Below are 16,965 nucleotides of genomic sequence, written 5' to 3'. Positions count from 1 at the left end.
TGACTACTCGTGTGAGGTCATTAAACTTCTTCCTGCACTTCATCCATGTTTTGGGAGCTAAACTCCTGGCATTGACCTCCACTGCATTCTGAGCATGTGTCTGGAGGGCCTCTGGCCCCTCTGAGGGTACAGGATATATCTCCTCGATTCTACCTATTCCACCAAGACCTCCAGTGCAGCGTCTGAAAGCCTGATGCACGCTCTCTCCCACGGTCAGGCACCATTGATTGTTGTCAGCACATTATTCCCAATGATCTCAGCAACTCCAGCAGCCACAATGGATCTTCCCTTTTAAGAGCTGTAGGCTAGCTTTAAGTAGTGCTGGGAAGTAACCATATTGGGCCCCCTTCTGATGCATACAGTGCAGCCTGCATTACACTGAACTGATGTGGGCTAATCATGCATTGCAATCCCCGTGCCTGTTTTCGGGGTGATCAAATTTAATGACCCCGGTGTCTTATATTTTGAATTAATCCTTTTATATGTACAAACTCCAAATATGGATAGAATGTTGTCATTATTTCTTTGGGGTGGTGGCTGTGAAGAAATCTGCCTAGAGAATTGCCCGTTAAGAAAATCACATCCTCAATGGTCAGGTGATCCCTCTTCCCACCAAATGGGTGTGTCCCTTTTTGCACTAGAAAATGCTCTGATAGGCTGTCCATGATCACATGACCTAATTGCTGATTGGTCCCCTTGCAGCATAAGCCACACCCACTCCCTGGAATGTGTAATTGGAATCGCCCAGCCCAAGTTCTGAGTGACTTTGCAAAGTGTAATTCGAGCCATTCTGACCCCAGACAGGATAGATCTCCCCATCCCAGTACAAGTTTCTGACTATCCCAGCCCAAATTCCTGACCTCATCCTCGCATAAGTTCCTGCCCCATCCCAGCCCAAGCTCCTGACCTTACCCTCCACCCCGCCATAGGTGGGGCATTGTGTGTGGGCCACAGATTGTTAACAGGGTATGAAGTGAATAGTGACAGTGTCGTGACTTCTGGATTTCATCCACTCCAAAGATAGCACTTGTTACACATGCACCGAGCTTTCCGTGAAATTGGGTGTGGGTGTAAAGAGGGTGGGGTTGGAAGAACATGATTCATCTTCCCTGAGTTCCCCCTCTCCCCTTCGATCCACTCTCCCACTTCCCCTCTCTCTCCCCCAGTCTCTCTCTCTCCCCCCCCGCTCCCACAGTCTCTCTCTCCCCTACCCCGCCGTCTCTCTTCTCCCCCCCCCCCCACTCTCTCTCTCTCTCTCTCTCTCTCTCTGCCCCCCCTCCCCACACAGTCTCTCTCTCTCCCCCCCCACAGTCTCTCTCTCTCTCTCTCCATCTCTCACCCCTCCCCCATATTTCTCTCTCTCTGCCCCCCCCCGTATCTCTCTATCTCTCTCCCCACCCCCTGTCTCTCTCTCTCTCTCTCTCTCTCTCTCCCCCCCCTCCCCCGGGTCTCGCTTGCGCTCTCCCCTCCTGCCTCTCTCGCTCTTCCCCCCCCCCCCCCCTGACCCCAGGTATCACTCTCTCACTCCCCTCCGCCTGCCCCTCCCGCCCCACCTGCCCTGCCTCCACTCTCTCCCACTGCCTCTGATGTTTTTTCTCCCACAGAAGGCCGCGAAATATGTTCCAAACAATGCAAAAGCTAGAAGCAGCTCCGTGCGGCAGTCTCTCTTCTCTGTCTCATTTCCAACTTCCGGCTTCCTCATACATTGCTCTGCGCATGCACGACCGAATTGAGGGCCCATGCTCAAAAAGCGGGTGGAGTCCAATGTGCGCATGCGTAGAAGGAAACAAAAAACTTAGTGCAAATAGTCACTCTGCTTTTTTATTGTAGGCAGCAAATCTCTTTTCTCCAACACTAGTTACCACCGGTTTCTGCTGAGTCCTGGGCAGTCTGGCATAAAGAATTTGGGACACCAGCATTTCCAGTGATTTGCGTGCTCTCCATCTGGGCTGGTATAAAGTGCTCTCGTGTACTGTGCCAAGCACCAGGATGTGGTGTTGTATCCATGCTTTGCCATCCACTCCCTCCACCAGCAGCGCATTGTGGCTGCAGTGTGTACCATCGACAGGCACTGCAGCTACTTACCAAGGCTTCTTCGACATCATCTCCCAAACCCGTGACCTCCACCACCTGGAAGGACAAGGGCAGCAGTGCATGTAACTCCATCATCTCTAAGTTCCCCATCAAATCGCACACAATCATAATTTAAACATATATCGCCGTTCCTCATCATTGTTGAGTCAAAATCCTGGAACTTCCAAACAGCATTGCAGGAGCACTTTCACCACATGGACTGCAGTGGTTCAAGAAGTCGGCACAGATTAACGTATTCTGTGCTATAATCTTTCCTCTTCATCTACTTCACTAAGTCAGATTTCTCTCCATGCTTGAAGGGAATCTACACTGGCTTGAAATGACAAGTCATTTAAATTCTACTGGCAAAAATAGCTTGTTTTAAAACTATTTGGAGTCAGTAATGTTATGAGACTGATAAACTGCCATTTCTATGTTGCAAAGATTTTGGTGTGCGGACAGAAGATGTTGCATGTTAAAAGTTGATGAATACCACAAAGGAATTTACAACTTAGTTTTCATATTAATTAAAAAAAACAACGCAACAATGGATTTGTGCACATGTGGAATGGTGAACTCTACTTCATCTAGACATAGAGAAAGCAAAACTCCAGAACCATTCAGCAGATAGTTGGATTTTGTAATTGAGATGGGGTGGGAGGGTGCGGGGAGGGGGGGGGGGGAGATGGGTTGTTGATTGTCAGATTCTATTGATAGATGGGCTGAATGGTGTCCCTCATCTAATACTTTGTGAACCATTTCAAATGAGTCATAGGTAAATGATGCTAACCTTTAGGAACATTTAGAAATACAGGACCAGGAAAGATGATTATGGTCTAGGTCTTTTTTGGTGTTAAATTTACAGTTAAGTGGAACAGCTTACTCGGCTGATGGGTGAAAAATCTGGCACTTCATCCACTGGAGTATTGATAGCTAACCTGTACATATGGGATGGAGTGCATTCCAGGTGCTTGGCGGGCACCCAATCGGAATGTCGCTATTGAGCATTGCCAGTGGGCTGCTAGGAATGTAGAGCAGATTTCTTCTGGTTCAACCTTTTGAGAATATTCAGTTTTCTTCTACTGCTACTAGCAACACTTGTAATCCGTCCCCAGTGTATCATGTACACTGTGCTGTGTACACTAGGCAGTGTACACTATGCATGCATGTTTGTGACTCCAACTGTTATGAATGTGACGGTGACTTTTACTCAAAAAACTTGCCGTCCTTTGGTGATTGGATCGGTAGATGACACGTACGCTGATAAGATTCAGCCCGACTGTGCTCTACCACTTCCCCTGGCCCTATGACCACCTGGGCAAGAAGAAGATTAGTTGAGGCGAATAGTCTAGATGCATTTAAGGAGAGGCTAGATAAGCATACAAGGGAGAATGGAATAGAGGGTTATGCTGATGGAGTTAAATGAAGAAGGATGGAAGGAGGCTCGAGTGGGGCACAATCGTCAGCATGGACTGATTGGGCCAAATGGCCTGTTTCTGTGCCGTATATCCTATGTAATATTACACCTAAATGAACTGACCCTTGCGGACACCCCATCTTTAGCTGGGGCCCCTATGCCTGGGCCCCATAGGCCTGTGTGTTAATCCATTCCTGGTGTGGTGCCTTCACTGACTAGGGGTGTTTTTCCAAGCCGCTATACAAATGCAACTTGTTGTATCCAAAGATTAACTACAATAAATTGTTTTCTGAATTTTTTTCTCTCGCAGATTTACTTAAAAAACAGACAGTACTACACAGTTGAAACGAACAATGCTCAGCGTTTGGTAGAAAGTGCAGCCAGAGAAATAGAAAAACTGCTAAGCAACAAAGTGAAAGCCCTGAAGGTGAGTACAGGAGTTCTGCTGTTAATATTCAAGATGGGATTCTGTGGTCACTTCATAATTTAAAAAAAAAAGTTTGATGGGATTACCCAAAGGGTCTTGGGAGTTGTAGGGTGTTTTATTGAAGAGCGGCAGTTATAAGCATAATCAGATACAACACGTGATTAAGATACATACAACCCGTGACAGATGAGAACGATCTATGGCCTCGGAACGGACGGACATTGAGGCAGAACAGATCCCGATCTCTGAACAGGTCCAGAGCTGGTAGAGGTGTTAGGCTGAAATCAGCATGGGGGGTCCACCTCAGAGGTTTGAGCTTGATCAAGGGGTTAGACCGAAGCCCGCATGAGATCCACCTTGAGGGAACTCCTCAGTCTGCCTATTTCGCTCTCTCTCTCTCTCTCTCTTGCTCTCAGTTGCCCGTTTTTATACCTTATTTTGGTGGGCTAGTGGATACCTTGCATCAATCATTTTTTGCCCATTCAATTGTCCAATCACAGGGGAAAGCGTACCTTTGAGGTAATTTTCTTCCTTATCTCTGTCTGAATGTCTTTTTGCACTTTCAAGAGACAGCTTGTTATCTTTAAGGTTCCTTGCTAAATCCTTTATCGCAATAGCTAGGCCTTGAAGGCCTGTTTTTCTGTCTTGACCATAGCTCTCTGTCTGCTGAGCTGGCATAAATACTACTTTTATAAAATCATTATTTCTTTTATAAATTACAATTTCTTTGGATTCATGACTTCTTACTGTTGGTGGTGGACCTGTGCGCTTGCAGCGATTAAATGGTGCATTGAAAGACAGTGCTGGTTTGTAACCTTTGGTTATGAATCCATTTTACAATAGTCTTCACTTTTTATCCATTGTGCCCATCTACTCCCCACTCTTAAAGTAGAACACTAAAGCGCATTGAAGTGAATGGTCACTTACCTCTTGTGTATCAAAATATTGGGTATTAGAACTTACTTATATCTCTGAATTAGTGAGTACTATAACACTTCAGAATAACAAATTTTGGGTAAAGAGGTATTATTCCTGAGACGTGGGTGTGACCAGATGTGGTAATCTGATACCTGAGCCTTGTTCACACTAGGAATATAAATACAAAAGAAAAACTGCACGTCTGAAGTAAGAGCAAAAAATGTTGGAAATGCACAGCAGTTCAGTTTGCGTCTGTAAACAGGGCATGTTAACGTTTGAGGAGCCGACTCTTCCTCAGAGCTACATCAGAATTCTGACGAAGTGTCCACTCCTAAAAGGTTAGTTGGTCTTTTCTCTTTATAGATGCTGATGGATGCACTCGGAGCACTGTCACTACAGTGATCCATTCAGATCCTCCAGGCAGGCAGAGGAGAGCAATAAGGCTGATTCATGGTGTTGGAGCACTCTTATCAGGCAAACAGAAACATTACTTGTGTGGAATTCTCAATAGTTTAACTTGAAAACCGTTACTCAAGGTGATGGTTTTCTGTGTATCAGATGCCTGACTGACCAAACAAAACGTGCAGTCTTACCTTACAAGTTTGCAATGAATCATTACAATTAACAGTGTAGAATGCAATCCTAACAGTAGTGCTTTGCATAAAGTATTGATCTGATTTAATGGTTTACAGTTCTGCATCTTAACAGGTGTTTAAAAAAGCTGGTTTCCGTTCAGGGTGATTACCAGGAAAAGAATGATGTCATGAGAAGCTTTATTCAAATTTTCACATACTGATGGCAGAAAAGCGATACCACAACAAGCCAAGCGTTCTGAATAGGTGATTATAGACTGGTCTGGCCATAGGGGTAAGAACATATATCAGGCTTGTCGAAGGATAGACTAGAGAGATGATAATTTAAGATTTGATTTTAGAATTAAGACTTTTAGTTTTCTGTTAAAAATATATGAAGCTAAGGAAGCCAGACAATAGAGAGAAAACGCATGCCTTTGTTAATTGTTATTTTACAAAATAAAGCTGACCTCTATATTACAGAAGCAATACTGAAACTGTACAGGCTCTGGTCAGGCTATACCTGGAATATTGTGTCCAGGTTTGGTCACAGCAACAAAGTAGACCTTCTAGGCTTGAAAGGCAGATGAATGGATGAACTTGTATTTTCACTCACATCCTCAGGACAAAGCAGCGTAGAGCAATGAAGCAGGTTCACAATGTTAGTCGAAGGACGGGCTTTGAGAGACAAGGAGGCACGTTTACATTTAATGCTTCTGTAGCTCAGATGGTGGGGCAGTGAAGTTCAGACAATGGCGTCTCATGTTTACATTACTTATCCTGAAGCAGAATACAAGAACCACATTGTCATGGGTTCAAGATTTTTCCAGTAGGATAAGGAAGTCAGTTTTAGCTTGTGCTCCATCTGTATTATAGAGCAACAAATGTTAAAGCCCCTCAATAAGCTGAGGCTCTCCAACCTTGAAAAGAGATATCTGAAAGGGCACCTTCTAGAAGTATATAAAAAATGTTTAATGGAATAGAGACGTAACCCTAAACAAGGCGTTCAGATGTAGCATGGCTGCATAAGACAAGGTCACAGATTTGATGAACAAGTTTAGGACAGATGCGAGAATGTATTTCTTTACATGGAGAGTGATCACCAGTTGGAAATGTTTGCCAGAAACAGTGCTTGAGGTGAGAACATTTGACTTATTTAAGAAGTGGCTAGATACTGCAATAGGGATACAATAGTGTTGGTATTCTGGAAGGAGGGAATTAATTGGGCTGAGTAATGCCTAGGTCCCAACCTATTTTCTGAAATGGTTAGTAAAACAAATGCTGTGCCTGGATTTGTGTAACAAAATGCAGATTAGTGCCAAAGTGTGGATTTTGGTAATATTTAGTGGCTTTTGGCCTGTCTTGTTATTCAGAGCCCTCATGCACCCTATATGCCAAGGGAAATGACTTTGTTTATATTATTTTGCAAAGGAAAAATGATTGAGATCATCTCAATATTCTCAGCCAATCCTATGAAATTGAAGACAACAGATTGGTTCAGATATTCACTTATAACTACTTTGTTGATTAAAAGTATGTATACGAGTAAGCATTAAGTGGAAAATGAACCTCTCCATTTCAGATCTGTGTTTAGCCCATCAGTAATGACACTTCCTTGCGTTTATTGCACACCATGTTATGAGAGCTAGTGAAGATTATGCATGTGCAGTCATTCATAAATATCATACTTAGCTAGAACAGTTTAAAATTGCTCATTTCTTCACAGTGAATGTCTCAGAATAAACTAATTTGCTCATCTTGAATTAAAGAGAATAAAGAAAAATTGTCAGTCAAATTAGAGGGGAGTGGTGGGGGAAAGGTTAGTTGAACATGATGAATGGGGTGCAATGTATAATTCCTACAGCTTCCTGGCAGGAGTTAACAACAGATAAATCATGATTGTTCAGGCCAAGTGTAAGAAGGTCCAATATACATCAGAACGGTAGGTAGAAAAAACTACCTAAGTGGATCGAGACCCCTGTCGTGCAGTAATTCCATTCATTACCTTGTTTACTGTTCAGTGGTCACCTGATTAAGGCACCTGCATTGCCATGACATCTGCTTTCCTGCTCGGGGCTGTGTAATTAGCAACTTGTCACCCCTGGGTGGAGGCACAAGGACAGAAATGACATTGGTTTAATTACTTTTTCAAGGTAATTACAAGTTTCTCTTCCTTTTCCTAAGATTATTTTCCACTTCCTGTGGGAACATGCCTGATCACTGCTTGGCACATTCTCCACAGCAGTACAGCACATTGTGTGAAGAATCATGAACGTTATCATAAGAACATAAGAAATAAGAGCAGGAGTAGGCCATAAGGCCCCGCGACCCTGTTTCACCATTCAGTTGGATCGTAGCTGATCATCGACCTCAACACCATTTTCCCACCCGATCTCCATATCCCTTGATTCTCCAAAAATCCATCTATCTCAGCCTTTAATATATTCAGAGAAAATATCCACAGCCCTCTAGCGCAGAGAATTCCAAAGATTCACAACCCCCTGAGTGAAGAACTTCCTCCTCATCTCTGTCTTAAATGGCCATCCCCTTATCCTGAGACTGCCCCCTAGTTCTTGACACTTCAGCCAGAGGAAACAACCTCTCAGCATCTACCCTGTCAATCCCCTTCAGAATCTTGTTATTTTCTTTTTAAAGACTGGTGATTTTGAGTTTTATTCACATGAACAGGGTCTGGTTTCACTTTATGCTGTGGCCACTCAACTGAACCAAACAAGTGAGTCAAGAGTGCTGTACCAGAACTGGTTGTGAAAATATCCCTAATAATCGGTGTGAATAGGGCATAGAATTAACAGAATCGCCACTGGAGTTTCAGTTCAATATGATACACATTTAAAATGGAGTTTGAAAAAAAAAGTGCTAACTTGAAGAAACAAAACTAAAACAGTGGGAATGTAGAAGAATAAATGTGAAGAAATATGCTAAAGGATAAAGTTTTACAATAGTTTTGCCCTTGCATACTTGCACAGAAAAATAAAACTATTCCTAATATTTTTGTCACATGTTGACTTGCCTCATGCCTGGGCCTGTTAACTTGTTGAATCTGTAATGAGTCTCAACTCAGTCCTGCTTAGCTGAAAGAAATTGCTTACTTCTGCATTACAACTCTTTTTATTTTACCTTCCATGGGATCTCTCAGATCTATTTGCTGCATTTTTAGCTTCATTCTTCTCTGCCTGGCTTTATTCCCATCAATAGTTCTTCAGTCAGCATACGTCATGTCATTTAATAATGTCTGTGAGGATGGTTAGGTGCATTGAATTCGCACACCATTATTATAACTTTTGTGACATGCCTCTTAAGTCAGCCCAGACTGATGTGAAGAAAGCCTCTTGATTTTGAATCCAACTGACGGATGAAGGTTTCTGCACTTTGCTGGCTGAGGGGGTCCTACATGGAACATATTGTGTCCGGGCCAGCCCAGTTCCCAGTAGGAATGGCTCCACAACATAGAATAGCTCCAAATTCAGCACACCGCTACGAAGTTGGTGAATGATACCCGGGCTCCAGATGGAATTACGAGGAGTGATTACACAAACTAGGATGGTATTCCCTGAAATGTAGATGGTATAGGGATGATTTGACTGAAATTTTCAGGATATTAAGGGGAACAGATAGGGTAAATAGAGAGAAACTATTTCCGCTGGTTTGGGAGTCTAGGACTGAGGCCATAGTCTAAACATTTGAGCCAAGCCTTTCAGGAGTGAAATTAGGAAATACTTCTACACACAAAGGGTGGTAGAAGTTTGGAATTGTCTTCCGTGAATGGCAGTTGATGCTAAACCAATTGTTAATTTTAAATCTGTGATTAATGGATTTTTGTTAACCAAAGGTATTAAGAGATATGTGCTGAAGTTTGGTATATGGAGTTGGTCGCAGATCAGCCATGATCCCATTGAATGGCAGAACAGGCTCGAGGGGCTAAATGGCCTACTCCTGTTCCTATGTTCCTACGTTCCTAAACTGAGAGTCTGGTGTGGTGCGTGAAATTAATTGAGGGAAAGGCGAGGCACCTGAACATGCTGTATCTGACCTTCCTTGATGCTGGTTCTAAAAATTGATAAGTATTTCATTCCCAGGAATGTTGCCCTTTACCCTGATAAACATAAAATAGACTAAAATTAGATATATGTTAAAAAAAAAAAAAATCAGAACATTACACAACAGCTGCTATTTATCAAATGATTATTTGTGAAGATTGCTGCCTAGGAGGTTATGAAATAAGTTTGGTATTTAACCAGGAGCAGGCGTTCTCAGTCATTGCTGATATATTTGAAGTATTCTTGTTTGAATCCCACTGCTGTAGTTGGGGTGGGAGCACGAGCTGTTAGTGTGGTGTGATGGCAGTGGTGGCGTAATAGAGCTGATGGGAGTTAGTCTGTGTCGATTTGCTTGTACGTATGATGAATGGTTTTGCTTTGGATTTGCAGCAGGAGAATGGTTCAGGGTCATAATTAAACAACACACACAGGGCATGCAGTGGCTGCTTGAAATTGCAGTTTCAAAGAATTGAAAAGATATGTCGTGAGAGAGGGGCATCCATAGATAGGAACTACAGAAATGGGACTCACTGTGAACTGGCCTGCTTCATTCCATGCCTTTCACAAGTAAGGGACAGAGGGCCCAAATTTCCCCATGAGTTGCACCGTTTCTTTTTGGTGTAACTTGATTTTTCCAATGTATCTTTTTAGTTGCAAATATGACCATTTAATTTGTGCCAGTGTAAGTAAGTGAGTTAGTTAGGTTTTTTGTTAGGTCAGTTTTTTTTTCAAAAGGGGGTGTTCCCAGGCACTTACACCATCTATGTCAATTTGGTCAGAAAAAAGTTGTCCTAAACTAACTTCGGGCAGTGTATGTGTCCCCTTTTGTCTGCACAGAAAGACCTTACTTACAGTTCAGGAATTGGCGCAAGTAACTCCATTTAAAGCACCACCAAGCACCAATCAAAGCACAAAAAGTAATAAGCAATTAATTAACAAATAAAAAAAAAAGGAACCCTGCCCCTAAAGCACCAAGACCAAAGTAATAAGCAATCAATAAATAACACAAAAAAATAGAAGGAACCCTGCACCTAAAGCACCAAAATCAATCAGTAAATAACAAATAAAAAATAGATCGCAGCGGGCCGCCGATGAGGGAGCCCATTCGGCCAGGGCTAGGAATGGCATGCTTCAGCTCCTCCCACACAGCCTGCAGCGCGCATTTGCAGAAACGGCCTGCCAGGAGCTACTGCACATGCGTGCAGACTCTAGCGCACATGTGCAGAGGTCCCGGCACTGTTTTCAGTGCCGGGACCTGGCTCCGCCCCCAGTCCATTGGGCCACACTGCGCCACGACAGAGGAGAGGCTGGGGAGCAGCCAAAGTATGGAGGTCTTTTTTCTGCACGCTTGGAGGTGGGCAAAAGCGACGCAGCTCGAATGAGGGTGTCAGAAAAAGACGTTAGGGAAATTTGGGCCTTATATTCTAGTTTCTGTATTTTACATCACTTTATAAAATTATATCTGAGGTTGCACATACCATATTTTTGATAGATAACTTCTGGTAGTTATTTTGTGGAAAGCTGCAGAGCACAATACCCACAGGGTTAAGTACACTCCATCTGGCCCTGGTATAAAGCTCATCTGGTGTTTGTGCATGGAATTATATTTTAAAACAAAGTTGACTGGGTTATTGTTTACTCAATCTACTAGCATGCACCGATAATTGCTATTGAAAGCAGTTATGGAGTATGAGCAGTCTTTGCACTTATTAGATGGAGAATTACTCTGTTGGCGTCTGCAGTGTTTTCTCTCTCTATTTTTGGCCCTGAGCACGTTGCTTGAGATCTAGAGAATGGATGGCTGGAACAGCTGCTGTCTGGTGATTGAAAGGGTTCCTGATGCCTGATAGGCAATAGCCTGGTACACCGATGTGAGGGCTTCTGTCATCCCTGCCACTGATGCTCATAGCTGCTGGCAAAGCGCAAGTATTGCTCACTGCTGCTGAGTGGGCCTGCTGGCTACACTACTTACGAGCAAGCCATTGACGTCAGCAGAGCCAGTTAAAGATATAGGCAGCCAGGTGGTTTTTATAGTGTCTGAGAGCACTCAGCAATTCCTCCTTTTCTGAAGGGATGTGCAGATGTGGTCAGTGTTAATCTACTAACAAGCCTGCGCAATTAACCCTTAAGGTGCTGGGTCTTATTCAGGACTAAAACACGGCCACTAATAATGTAATGAGAGCTAACAGTGCTGCAGAGAACCAGTGAGGCCCTTTAAAGATTTCAGTGGTGTTTCTGCACCATATATCAAAATGAATTTCGCTGTGCTGCAATGTAGAATACTGTGAATTGAGACTTGATCTGTGGTCCCTCACATTGCTGCTGTTCTCTTTAAAGAGACAGTAACCTTTCAATTGTAAGTTTTAAGCATGAATGAAATAACATAAGAACATAAGAATTAGGAACAGGAGTAGGCCATCTAGCTCCTCGAGCCTGCTCCGCCACTCAACAAGATCATGGCTGATCTGGCCGTGGACTCAGCTCCACTTACCCGCCCGCTCCCCATAACCCTTAATTCCCTTATTGGTTAAAAATCTATCTATCTATCTGTGATTTGAATACATTCAATGAGCTAGCCTCAACTGCTTCCCTGGGCAGAGAATTCCACAGATTCACAACCCTCTGGGAGAAGAAATTCCTTCTCAACTCGGTTTTAAATTGGCTCCCCCATATTTTGAAGCTGTGCCCCCTAGTTCTAGTCTCCCCGACCAGTGGAAACAACCTTTCTGCCTCTATCTTGTCTGTCCCTTTCATTATTTTAAATGTTTCTATAAGATCACCCCTCATCCTTCTGAACTCCGAGTAAAGAACCAGTCTATTCAATCTATCATCATAAGATAACCCCCCTCATCTCCGGAATCAGCCTAGTGAATCGTCTCTGTATCCCCTCCAAAGCTAGTATATCCTTCCTTAAGTAAGGTGACCAAAACTGCACACAGTACTCCAGGTGCGGCCTCACCAATACCCTATACAGTTGCAGCAGGACCTCCCTGCTTTTGTACTCCATCCCTCTCGCAATGAAGGCCAACATTCCATTCGCCTTCCTGATTACCTGCTGCACCTGCAAACTAACTTTTTGGGATTCATGCACAAGGACCCCCAGATCCCTCTGCACCGCAGCATGTTGTAATTTCTCCCCATTCAAATAATATTCCCTTTTACTGTTTTTTTTTTTCCCCAAGGTGGATGACCTCACATTTTCCGACATTGTATTCCATCTGCCAAACCTTAGCCCATTCGCTTAACCTATCTAAATCTCTTTGCAGCCTCTCTCTGTGTCCTCTACACAACCCGCTTTCCCACTAATCTTTGTGTCATCTGCAAATTTTGTTTCACTACACTCTGTCTCCTCTTCCAGGTCATCTATGCATATTGTAAACAGTATTCTCCTCCATCTCGGAGGGTGCTGCTTTTTGTTCTCTTTTAATCCTAACGTCCAGGTCGGCTGGGATGATAGAAGTGGTGAGCGTAAGGGCTGTGGCAGAGGCGGAGTAACGCATGTGATGCCAGCCAATTATGGAGCCCCGGTAGCATTCGTCATAATGCAGAAAAACTGCATGCAACCACTGGGTCAGTTCCAACTAAGTGTAGTATATTGTAATGAGTTTCTTTATTATCAATTCAATATGTAAATATTCTACAAGTCAATTTCTTCACGCATTTTAGTACGTTTGCTTTTTAATCAATCGGGGAGGGGAGGGGGTGGGCTTATGCGGGGTTTGAGGAGGATCCCTGAATGCTCTTGGTGCCCAGAGCCGCAAGAATTCTCCATCTGGCTCTGAGTTGTGGGATTTATAACATTTCTTTGAAATTACATTTTTAAATGATATACCGGTAGAAATGACTGTTGAGGATATTAGGAGTTGAAGATTTAAGGCGTTACAACCCTACAGCCCCCACAGTACTCTCTATTCCTCTGACTCTGGCCTCTTGTGCATCTCTTCACCCTGCCATTGATGGCCTTGCCTTCAGCTGTCTAGATCCTGTGCTCTGGAAGCCCTTTTCTAAACCCCTCTGTCTCCCCACCCCCTTTCTTTTATGAAGACCTTCCTTATAACCCACCTCTTTGACCAAGCTTTTGGTCAGCCCTCCAAATAACTCCTTCCTTGGCACAATGTCCATTTTTATGAAATATATTGGGTATTCTTCTATGTTGAAGGCGCTATATAAATACAAGTTGTTTTTATGACATTCCCCTGTCCATTATTTCAACAGAGGCCATTTTAAATGGGATAAAGTTGGGAACTATGGAATGTCACATGGCCATGTTAAGCATCCATCTGCTAATATCACCGGCAGTAATTTCCAGTCTCTGTTCTTAGTTGATGTTATTGGTGGTAGAAGCACTTGCACCAACAAAACTACTGTCTTTGATTATTCATCACTAGCTATTTACAAAGAATAACTATCCACATGTCAAATGAAAGGCAGCATTGTGTTTGAAAAGAAGCACCACATTTCTGTTACTTGAGGATTACTCGTAATTCCTGGAGCCTGGCTAACTGTTTTACACACATTACTGAGTAATCCACCTGAACCTTAATATATCTACAATTAGCACTATGAGGCACTTAAATGGTACTGAGGCATTGAATCATTGTTAAGTGTTCTTGTTGATGAAAAACAATTGAATAATAGATGTTTTAAAACATAAAAGGGGAATTGTACAATATTTGAATAGGCAAACATGTAGTTATTTAATCACAGACTTGCAGATTACTTTGAAGCAAATATTCAAGTTGCTTATGTGCTTCATGTCTTATTTGCATATCTTAATGTATTATATCAACAGATAAAATTATATTCCAGGGTGATTTAGGGAAGCATGTGTTATCATGATTCAGACTTGATGTATATTCATGATTTTAGACCATATGAAGACAAATTAATCGCTGTTTATTTCTTTATTAGCTACTAGCTTAAGGTCAAAGGTAAATACAAGTTCTCTATTTTGTATATTAAATTACATAACCCTACTGTTAATAACGAGCCATGACATAAATTCCAGGGTTACTCCTAAAATGTTAAGATTAATTGTGATGTGTCCTTGCTTGTGGAGGGAAGGAGTTGCCTTTTTATTCAAAAAGAAATGAAAAAAATATATGTTAAAATTAGAAAATCTGTATTTGCGGAAGGTGGCTGATGTGTGCTCACTGAGGGAGCTGTGTTTGAATCCTACCCTAAGGTGACTGTACCCAGGAGGCTCCCAGATGGCAAAATACCAGTGTCAACATGGGTGATCGGGTGCAGCACCAATGAAGGCCAGGTTCTGTAGCAGAAGGAAGGAAGGAAAATTGGAAAGTAATCTATCCATTCTACCACAGAAACTCCTTCTGGCCAACCCAAGATCAGCATTATTAGCGCTGATGGAGGTGGGCCAGAGCATTTAATCAAAACCGATCATCTGGGTGCACGATTTGCAGTCAGGGAAAATTGCATCTGTGATACCTTCTCATAACATATTGCAAATATTGCTAACCTTGGCAATATTTTAAATTCAAATCAATCTTGTATTTGTGAGTGGGTCATAAATCTGAACTGAATTTAGATTTATTGCAAAGTTGAGGACAATTGGCTCAATTTCTTGAAACAACGTATACAGCGAGAACATGTGCAGCACTCCCTCAGTGCAACGTCTGTACACTAAAATATGGCGAATAACTCAAATTGAATTTTGAAAAGAGAATAATAAATATTTGCATTTATATAGCACCATAACACATTTTTAAATGTCTTGAAGCATTTCCTACAGTAAATTCCTTTATTCACGCAGTTTACATTGAAGTACAGCAGCTTTGTCATGTAGGTAAATGTGACAGCTATTCTGAACCACAAATTGCAATAAGTTGAATAACCAATTAATCTGTTTTTTCAGCGATATTTTATTTATATTATTTAAATGCCATTAGAACATTAGTGAAATACTAGCTAGCAGCAGTTACTTGTTTCGAACTAAGGTGCTTCAAAACAGGACAACAGTGATTTGAACTCCGGCAGTGCAGTAAAGATTACTCGCATCATTAGCTTTGTTTAAAATTGAGCCCAACGTGATGTCAGTGTGACTCAACTAACTGGACTTGGGGTGATTATCAGTGATAGGCAGAGCTGTATTTACAGTAATAAATATCGCTACATCATTGCCTGACAAGGAAAATCAATCCTCTATAAATGGTTCCTTGTTAAATTAGGACATCCACAAAACTAAGATGTTAAGAAAAGCTTAGGCTGGTTAACACAGAGCTATGATTAGAGAGTGTAAGCAGCTGGACATCCTGATCATAGTGAAGCCTGGGCTAATGATGCAGTAATAGGTTGTTCCCTGTTGTGAAATTAATGATGGAAGGGGGGTTCCCTCTTCTGAATTTGTTATGGTCGTTACACCCATGATGAATAGGGAAGATAGCACTATACTTAAATAATAATTTGGATATTTTATTTTGACAGTCTATCAGACTCTGCATCAGCATAGTATGCGATGATTAATGATTTTCACCACAAACAATTTTTTTTTAAACTTAGTGTGTGGCGATGATCCTTGTTGTTTTAGCCCAGAATCTTCAGATCTGCTGAACTCAGGAGCATTTCTTGGCTGAGAGCAGGTAGGCACTTTGCTCTTGGATCTTTGCCACAAAGAAATGTGTGAGTGTGACTCATCACACCCTTCTGCCCTCCACTGGTCTGGCTGAGATCAAGAACACAGTGTGAAGGGAATCACTGGTACAGGTGCATACCTTTCACAGTGTCTGCCCAGTTAGGGCACACAATAACAATGCCCATGCATGAGGTTAGTTAACAAATCGCAGGGAGTGACCCATTGCAGGATCCCCTTGGTCCTGTATTTACGACTGCTTCAGTAGTCAAAAAGAATGTGTGTGTATAACTGTGGCCAATTTGTGTGTTTGATATTTATATGTAAGTTCTTGATCGGAAATACATGTACTGTGTGTGTGTTTATCTGTGTGTGTGTGTATAAAACATACATTGATAATGTGTTCATGTATTATGTGGGTAGCTTTGACTGCACTGTGACTGCCAAGATTCTACACAGTGAATCACAATATATTTAAACAATAGAGGAGCTATACTATAATGCTTGAAATTACCTCTATCCAGTGACCTTTGCTAGAAAGCACACATGCATAGATGTTGCCTTTGAAAAGGTTCAAGTTCACCAGTGAGGCCCCCTATGGGTGAAATAACCTTGTAGCTCACAGTCGAGGCTCAAACATGAAGAATGACCACTTGGATGAGGTGCAGGAGGGCTATCCATTGCGTTTATGCTTCAGCCTGAACTGGCACAACAGACGTGGGGAGAAAACTGGAGGGGAAGCAATACAAAGGTGAAGTTAATAGATTAGCTAATGTTTCAAACTGCGCTGGAGGAAAACGCATTTACTTCTTTACAACCTTTCTCGGACATTTGTGATTACTGTGAGCTGTGTGGAAGCACAGGACATTTGGGAGTGTAATATATAAAGCTGCTTTAATATAAGAACATAA

General features: G+C 42.3%; 1 protein-coding gene across 3 annotated transcripts in view; it reads left to right on the top strand.

The window, feature by feature from the left end:
* The window catches only part of LOC139278518 (voltage-dependent calcium channel subunit alpha-2/delta-1), a 794,302-nt gene that overhangs the window by 93,895 nt on the left and 683,442 nt on the right, over positions 1 to 16,965 (top strand). For all 3 annotated transcript variants that reach the window (XM_070897372.1, XM_070897370.1, XM_070897371.1), the window contains exon 3: positions 3,801 to 3,917. In XM_070897372.1, the coding sequence (XP_070753473.1) occupies positions 3,801 to 3,917 (117 nt within the window). The remainder of the gene's footprint in view (positions 1 to 3,800; positions 3,918 to 16,965) is intronic.

The sequence above is a fragment of the Pristiophorus japonicus genome, chromosome 13, assembly GCF_044704955.1.
Source record: "Pristiophorus japonicus isolate sPriJap1 chromosome 13, sPriJap1.hap1, whole genome shotgun sequence".
In the NCBI taxonomy this organism is placed as follows: Eukaryota; Metazoa; Chordata; class Chondrichthyes; family Pristiophoridae; genus Pristiophorus; species Pristiophorus japonicus.
The sequence above is the reverse complement of the archived record's forward strand: the minus strand, read 5'-3'. Positions and strand labels throughout refer to the sequence as shown.